This window comes from Miniopterus schreibersii (genome assembly GCF_964146895.1).
Source record: "Miniopterus schreibersii genome assembly, chromosome: 17".
In the NCBI taxonomy this organism is placed as follows: domain Eukaryota; kingdom Metazoa; phylum Chordata; class Mammalia; order Chiroptera; family Miniopteridae; genus Miniopterus; species Miniopterus schreibersii.
The window spans coordinates 6,069,772-6,077,879 of NC_138117.1; the positions used below are offsets into that span (position 1 = coordinate 6,069,772).

Below are 8,108 nucleotides of genomic sequence, written 5' to 3' on the forward strand. Positions count from 1 at the left end.
TCCCTGTCTCTTCTAACAGCCCATAGTACAACAGTCATGTCGGCTTATGCAGACTCCTTGACCCAATGACCCAGGACCAAGAAACTCTACTTGGCAACATATCTCAACAAAACGGGCAAAACATCAGAGTAATAAAAAATGTGCTAAAATAATGAAATTTTTAATACTGAAATTAAGTTACCTTAGTAAGGTTCATAAACAGTTAAAATCCCTAACCAATTCTGATGCAAGTGCCCCAAATTACATCATTAAGAATAACTGAACAAAGACTTACTATCCACAGTATTTCTTAATTGTTTATTTATCAAGAGAAACATCCCTCAGCTCAAATATTCATGTTTCATAGTTCAGGAACACAGGCCAGTGACAAGCTTCCATGGAATTCAACCTAAAGAAATTCTGCGGAGAAAAACACAGTGGCTAAGTTAATGACAAGCATTCTCTCAATATCTCACCACCCCTGAGGTCACCTGAGGTCTGTTCCTACTAGTGGCCCACACTTTGCTCGCTCACCTTTAGCCCAGGAGCAGCCCAGTTCAGGCTACCTGGGCTCAAGGTCCTTTCTCCACCAAGCTCCCTGACCAGCTTCTTTTCTATGTGGGGCATTGCCACACCTTACTGTGGCTTTTTGCTTTCACTTTCCAAATTCTGTTTTGCTTTGCTTTTCTCTTAAGTCCCTGCCCCCAATTCCCTTCTCATACCCATGTACTCTTCTTAAAAGCAGCAGCCCACCTGTTCTAATTTCTGTTTCTGTCCCCATATCAGTCTTTCTTGTTTTTAAACACAAGTAACTTCTCACATAAAAAACGTAAAAATATAATATTTGAAGTCATCCTGTTAACATCTAACCATGAAATGCATACCCACTGTGGAAAATCTGAAAATTTCAGTTATAAGAAAACAGCAACATTAAGATTAAGGTTCCACACAGAACCACCACCATTTTCTTGACCTTTATACCTTCAGTGATCTTTTATGTAATTTAACATAGACTGTCCTTAACATTCCTAATAATCTCTTCATGTTACTTTGTGAAATTATCATTTCCAATGGACCTAATAGGTATGAAAAGGGCATAATTCCCCGTCAATTTTCCAACAACTGAAAATAAAGTTCTCTTTATTTTTTCTCTGTACTTTTTCTAAGTATTTCTATGGCTAATTAGTGCATGCATCTATCTGCATTTCAGATACTCAAGATAAATAACTATAGAAACAGATTACAGAACTGAATCTTCCATTAGGCAAAAGTTACTTTTTCAAAATGACCCTTGAGAGTCTTTCAAAAAAGTGATCTAAGCCCAAAGTAGCAGGGCTCCTCCAAACAAGCCCAAGACCTTGGGAAAGATACACATACGGCATTTGGAGTGCTCATTCGGGTACAGTCTGCCTGAAAAAAATATTCATTCACACTCCCCTTGTCACATCAAGCTCACACTGGAGTGGTGGAGAGAATCTTTACTTATATTGTTCAATCTTCCTTTTTTGTTGATCTTAAGTAAACAATACATGAATGATAAAGATTCCTGAGTATGAATAGTTTCATCAGGTACCTGACACATGCTTTCTCATCAATTTAGTGGATGACCTTTCATCAGCACACAATCCCTTTGGTCCTTTTTAGGTCTAAAACCTTAATTCACACTGTCCATTATGCATAAACACTTTGTAGATATGACAGACCAAACCAAAACCTATGAGAAGCCACCAAGTCACTTACACACACCCAACTGACAAAAGGTGTCAAAAACTTTTTTTTAAAGCACTTCAAAAAGTGTGATTTTCCTAATGCCAATTTAGCAATAGCATAACGTGAAATAATTTTGAACCTAAGTCAGCAAGATGGTGGGCTATGAAGTTCCAGGCTCCCACCCCCACAGAAAAAGCACCAATATTAAGGACCAATGTGTCTTTATGAGAACTCGAGAAATCAGTTATGAAGCTGCTGCAATCGAGCAAACACGTACACAAGAAAAAGCCTCTGAAAACAGAAGAAAATTTCATGAATGTTTTCCTCCCCCTTTCCTCAGTGCAGCAATGTGGTCAGGAGGAACCTAGCCAATTCCTGGCTTCTCCCCCAGGACAGGAGAGGAACTTGCTTGTAACATTTTGGCTTGTTTTAGGGACTGTTTTCTAGCTTATCTCAGAACTCTGAAGGGAATGGTGACATTGTCTAGATATCAGCCTGAAAGCTGCTGAAAGCAGTGATGGGTCTCAGGACCCAAGATCTGCAGAGGGACTGCAGACTCATGGGCAACAATGAGGAATACAAAAGAACAGCTAAGGCTAGTTAGGAGTGAGACTCTTAAAAGCAACTGAATATACGCGGGAACTAGAACAAAAAGCACCAGCAAAGGCTAAGGTAAAACATGTCCCCAGAAAAAGTCTGACAGGACCCTAAGGTTTATGCCAGGCTGTTAAGACCTCCTGCATGAAGCAAGTCTGAAAACAATGGGAGAGGTGGCTGTTTAATCAAATGCCTAAATTTCAACAAAAGATCACAAGACATAAAGAGAGAAACATGACCCATTCAGAGGAACAAAATAAATCTCCAGAAACAGACACTGAAAAAAAGCACATGCCTCTGATTTACTTGACAAAGACTTTAAAACAACTGTCTTTTTTTTTTAAATATATCTTTATTGATTTCAGAGAGAGGAAAGGAGAGGGGGAGAGAGAGACAGAAACATCAATGATGAGAGAGTCATTGATCGAGCCCAGAACCCGGGCATGTGCCCTGACCGGGAATCGAACCCTGACCGCCTGGATCCTAGGTCGAGGCTCAACAGCTGAGCCACGCCCGGCCGGGCAAAAACAACTGTCTTAAATATGCTCAACGAGCTGAAGAACTCAGACAACTAAACAAAACCAGGAAAACCATACATGAACAAAATTAGAATATCAACAAAGAAAAACCTTTTTTAAAAAAACAAAATTCTACAGGAAAATACAGTAACTGAATTAGTAAATTCACTAGAGGGGTTCAACAAACAAAAAGATTCAGCAAACCTGAAAACGGTTAATTTCAACAACTGGGTCTAAGAATTAAAAGGAAAAGTAAATCAGAGCTTAAAGAACTTATGGGACACACCAGAAGACCAACACATGCATTACAGAAGCCCAGCAGCAGAGAAGGGGCAGAGAACTTACTTGAAAAAACAATAGCCCAAACTCCCCAAATCTGAAGAAATGGATATACAAATATAAGAAGTTACCTGAAGTAGGATGAACCCAAAGAGATCCACACCAAGACACATAATCAAACTGTCAAAAACCAAAAACAATGAATCTTGAAAGCAGCAAGTGAAAAATCGATTCACAACCTACAACAGAGCCTCTGTAAGACTATCAATGGATTTCTCAGCATGAACCTTGCAGATCAGAAGGCTGTTGGATAAAATATTTTAAAAACACTGTCAAAGAAGAATACTATATCCAGGAAAACTGTCCTTCAAAAATGAGGAAGAAATTAAAGGCATTCCCAGCTAAAGAAAAGCGAAAGGATATGGAGTTCATTACTACTAGGCCTGCAATGGGAGTTCCAAATTAAAGTAAGTATACGAGACAGATTAAAAACAGGCAAAGGACTTGAACAGACATCTCCCCAAAGAACATACACAAATGGCCAACAAGCATGATAAATGATGCTCAACATCATTAAACAGAAAACAAGTTTGCTGAGGATGTGGAGAAATGGGAACCCTTTTTACACTATTGTTAGAGCATAAAATGGCCCAACCACTATGTAAAATAGTATCCCAGATCCTTAAAAAATTAAAAATAGTACTACTGCATGATCCAGCAACTCTGCTTCTGGGTGTTTACTCAAAAATATTGAAAGCAGGGTCTCAAAGAGATTATTTATAAACATCATACCAGCATTATTCAAAGTAAATCAAAAAAACAGAAGCAATCCAAGTGTCTGTTGGATAAGTGAACAAATATGGTATATACATAAAATAGAATATTTAGCCTTAAAAAGGAAATTCGGACACATACTGTAAGATGAACCTTGAGGACATTACATTAAGTGAAATAAGTCACAAAACGACAAATATTGTATGATGTAAATGGTGGTTGCCAGGAATGGGAGGGAATGGAGAGTTGTTTAAATGGGTAGAGTTTCAGTTTTGCAACATGAGTTCTATAGACTGGTTGTACAACAATGTGAATGTGCTTAACAATACTGAACTATACTTTTAAAAATAGTTAAGATTAAGGTTTATTTGTATTGTACCACAATTTTAAGAAGTTTTTAAACAGTAACTTCATATTACCTTTACATTCCAAGATCACTTTGCACTCTGAAAGATACCAGCCTTCCTCATCTCCTCAAAATCTTTCATGGAATCATAATTTCTGTAGAAATCTGCGTATGCCTTCTTTCTTGGTTCAGCCACACCAAACTATAAAATAGCACATCCCATTATGGCTTATTTTTTAGATTATTAAAATTTATTATCTAAAGACAACATAAATCACAATACGTTTGTGTTTACCTCTAACTTAACCACTGTATTCCCTAAGACAAAGGATGGGGGCATTCACACAGATGCAAGGAAAGGGAAAGAAGCCTCAGGGCAAGAAGGGCCCTCACTGCCTAGGGAGGTATAATTCCTTGCTGGGTATCTGTGTTGGTTGGAGGAGGATGGTAGACTGGCAGGAGCCAAAGGAAGATATCCAGAAATCTAAGATTACACATTTTGAATGTATTTAATACCACTGAACCATACACTTAAAAATGGTTAAATTTTATTATGTGCATTTTGCCACACAAATTTTATTTATAGAAAGGCAGGTTAAAATCTATACAAGGCAAAGTGTTAAAATTAAATTCTCCTGCAACAATTCTTTTTCTCCTGTGGCAACAATTCTTGAAAGTGCTGTCAAAAAGGAAAGCCATGGGCACAAAAGGCACTTGTGCTAAAGCCCAGGATACCAAACCTAGATATAAGACCTGACCTAATTGCTGTTTCAACCTTTTCTGGAAACTTTTTTTAAAAATCCTCACCAGAGGATATGTTCCTTGACTTCAGAGAAACATCAATGTGAGAGAAACATCAATAGGTTGCCTCCGAAATGCGCCCTGACTGGGGATTGAACCCCCAACCTAGGTATGTGCCCTGACCAGGAATCAAACCTGAAGCTTTTTGGTGTACCGGATGATATTCCAACCAACTGAGCCACCAGCCAGGGCCAGAAACAATCCTAATTAACCAGTTTAGAATTTCCTGGTCAAGCACCAGCAAGGTAACTTATCACATGGGCCCTTTCCATACTCTCTCATAGAAAGAAGAGGCAAATCCACCTTGGATTTCTAGCTTCCAGAACAGAAAATAAAACTTCTGTTGTTTGCCCTGGCTGGTGTTGCTCAGTGGTCAGAGCCTCAGCCAGCACATTGAAAAGTCTCAACTGGGCTGCTTAGGCTCACTGAGAAGTCAGAGAGAGAGAAGGGGGCCTTGGAGATAGGTTCAGGGGATAAGCACGGGACGAGCTGCTTACTGCCCATTGCCCCCGTGGTCACAAGTCTGGTGAGATCCCCTCAAAGGGGAGGAAATGGCCCTGGCATGCTCTCCTGGGATGGTGGGGAGAGCACACTGGCACCTTCATTTTCAGGGGTTTTAAAGGCTGGGCATTTAGGGGAGGTCTTAGGGGCAGATCAATAGGATAATCCATTAGCTTTATGCAGATATACCAAAATAAGATCTTTCTCTTAATTGTCTGTCCTTGGGTGTGGTTGGCAAATGGCCCTAATTGGATTTCTGTTACCTGACTCCCTGAGCAGTGTGATTTAAGCTATTTACCCTCTGGCTGGGGAGGAGAAATGCAAAGCATTTACCCTTCTATGTCCTTGGCTTAGGGAAGGTAGGACTTACTTGGTGGCCACAAACTACTGTTTATCTTCGTTTCCCTATTCTGATTACCCTAGAATCTTCCTAGCTTCTTACTATAACAGAAGGAAGCACATTAAAGAGAGTTTAAGACTCTAAATTGCTTATGAAGATAAAATACATTTTTAAATTTAAAATACATTTGGGACCACAAGCACAAAGTAAGAAACCAAATATACATACTTTATAGGAAGCTGCAACCCCCAGGGATACAATTACGGCTCCAACGATGTGAAATCTCAGACGCTTGGCCAGAAGGCCTCGCATCTGAGGTTTTGTCAAAGCGCCAGAAGACATGGTAGCTATATTATCCTTGGTAGAAAAAATAAAAAATATACAATTAGAACATAAGTATCGAAAGAATTCTTATGCATAATGCATTTAAGTACATAGGGAGGCACAGGAAGGATGGAGTGTTACTGATTCCTCCCACAAAGCCTCTTAGGCTTATCGGGGAGGAACTCTCCTCTACCCTCAAGGATCTTCGGGCTGGTCTAATAATCAAATAGACATGAGGCAGATGAGCTACAGAAAATAACTGAATTTAATATATGCACATGTAGGGGAACCCCACATGCAGGAGAGGTTCAGAGAGAGAAGGGGGGATCTAGGTATGACATCCTGAGCTAGGGGTGAGGTAATAAACACCCTGGGGGCTTCAAAGGGTCATAGCAGGTTTAGAATAGATGTTTAGTAAATAAAAGTTAGGCGGCCATATAAGTGGGTCCAAAAGAGATTACGGATGATAATCTCTTGTTATGGGCAAGACCCCTGACTAAAGTTCTTCTAAGTAAAGGGAGGAGGCAGAAGTTTACCTTGGGCCTGAAGCTAAAACTGCCCTTAGCTCAAACAATCCGCACACCAGAGGCACCTCTCGGGGTGACTTGCTCTGAACCCCACGCCTGCTTCATCTACCCCTCACGTGCTGAACGACTACCCTCAACGATAACTGCGGCACAACCGCCTACGAGCCGCGTACTAGCGCCACCGCCGCCTCTCCCAGCCGCAGGGGAGGCGCGCAGAGGCTCCGGGCTGACCCTCCTGCCAACTTCCTACCAACGCCCTCGACCTCCGAGAGCCCCGGGAAGCACGTTTTTACTCCCACTTTCCGGGGGAGGACACAGGGCACACGGAGCGACTGAAACTCGGGCAGGAGCCCAGCAGTGCCCCAGGGCCCACCCGAGACCGCGGCGCGGCCTGATCCCGGGGCTCCACGGCCCGGAGGCGCGGGCCGTCCCCGCAGACCCGCCTTCCTTCCCTCCCTCCCGGGGCGAGGGGGCAGGTACCGGCGCTTCCCCCCGCCGCAGACGCGGACCCCGCACAACCGCTCCCGCGCCGCGAGCGCCGGCCGCGCGCAGCCCCGCGGGCGCCCCCCTCACGCCCGGGATGCCGAGTAAGGGCGACCCTGGGGCCCGACAGGCCGGGTCACCTGGCCAAGGTCACAGGCCCTGCGGGGAAAGGCAGCGGCCCGGGGCCAGGCCCGCCGTCCGCCAGGCCCCGCGGCTTCCTCGAGGCCCCAGAGCGGCCCCCGCGGGACCCTCGCCCAGGCCGGAGCCCGCGGCGGGGGTCGCGCGGGGGGCGACGCGGGCGAGAGGTGCGAGGTCCCCGGCCGCCGAGAGGCCGAGTCACGCCTCGACCCCGAGGCCGACTGAGAGCAAGCGGCAGGAGGCGGCAGTTCTGGGGGCCCGAGCCCGGCACACGGAGGCGACACAACTAACCGCAGCGCCAACGTCCTTCCCGGTGGAGAATGGACGCCGCCGCAGCAGCGCGCAGGCGCAGGAACGGCGGCGGCGAGGACCCGCGACGGAGGCCGGAGGAGTTCAAAAGGCCTCGGGCGCGCCTCCTGCCGCTCAGGGCGGAAGTTCACCTGCGCGGTTAGACTGTGTGACCTTCAACTTAGGACTTGACCTTCTGAGTCGGTTTCCTTAATAAGCTGGAGATATTAATTTCACTAATACAGAGTTGACATGAACTTAGTGGAGAGCTCAGATATTGAATGTGTAATTTTTTCAAATGTACAAACAGTGCGCGTCGCCGGGGCCCACGCTGGCCCGACCTCGCGCACCGACCGGCCTTCCGCGCAGGGCTCCCGCGGCGGGCACGGGCGGGCTGGGCGCGGGTGGGCGCGGGCTGGGCCCCAGGAGCCCGGCCCGCCGGGGCAGCGTGGACGGCCAGCACAGCTCCGGGCTGCGCGCGGAACTGCTTCCCGCAGGGCTGC

General features: G+C 44.9%; 1 protein-coding gene across 3 annotated transcripts; it reads right to left on the reverse strand.

Annotated features, from left to right (window-relative positions):
• Positions 1-282: 282 nt before the first annotated feature.
• COX6C (cytochrome c oxidase subunit 6C) lies at positions 283-7,706 on the reverse strand. 3 transcript variants are annotated; one of them, XM_081116988.1, is made up of 4 exons: positions 7,609-7,706; positions 6,074-6,202; positions 4,277-4,405; positions 283-399 (listed from the first exon to the last, which is right to left on the reverse strand). In XM_081116988.1, the coding sequence occupies exons 2-3, from the start codon at positions 6,185-6,187 to the stop codon at positions 4,292-4,294; spliced, it is 228 nt and encodes a 75-aa protein (XP_080973114.1). In that variant the 5' UTR covers positions 6,188-6,202; positions 7,609-7,706; the 3' UTR covers positions 283-399; positions 4,277-4,291. The 3 variants fall into 3 exon arrangements, with proteins under 3 accessions (XP_080973114.1, XP_080973116.1, XP_080973115.1); XM_081116990.1 differs by having other exon boundaries at positions 7,320-7,652; XM_081116989.1 differs by lacking the exon at positions 7,609-7,706 and adding an exon at positions 6,706-6,729.
• Positions 7,707-8,108: the final 402 nt, after the last annotated feature.

Coding starts and splice junctions, on each gene's coding strand:
- COX6C (XM_081116988.1), bottom strand. CDS start 6,187: ATGTCTTCTGGCGCTTTGACAAAACCTCAGATGCGAGGCCTTCTGGCC. Junction 4,406..6,073: donor GGGTTGCAGCTTCCTATAAA/GTATGTATATTT, acceptor GCTATTTTATAG/TTTGGTGTGGCTGAACCAAG.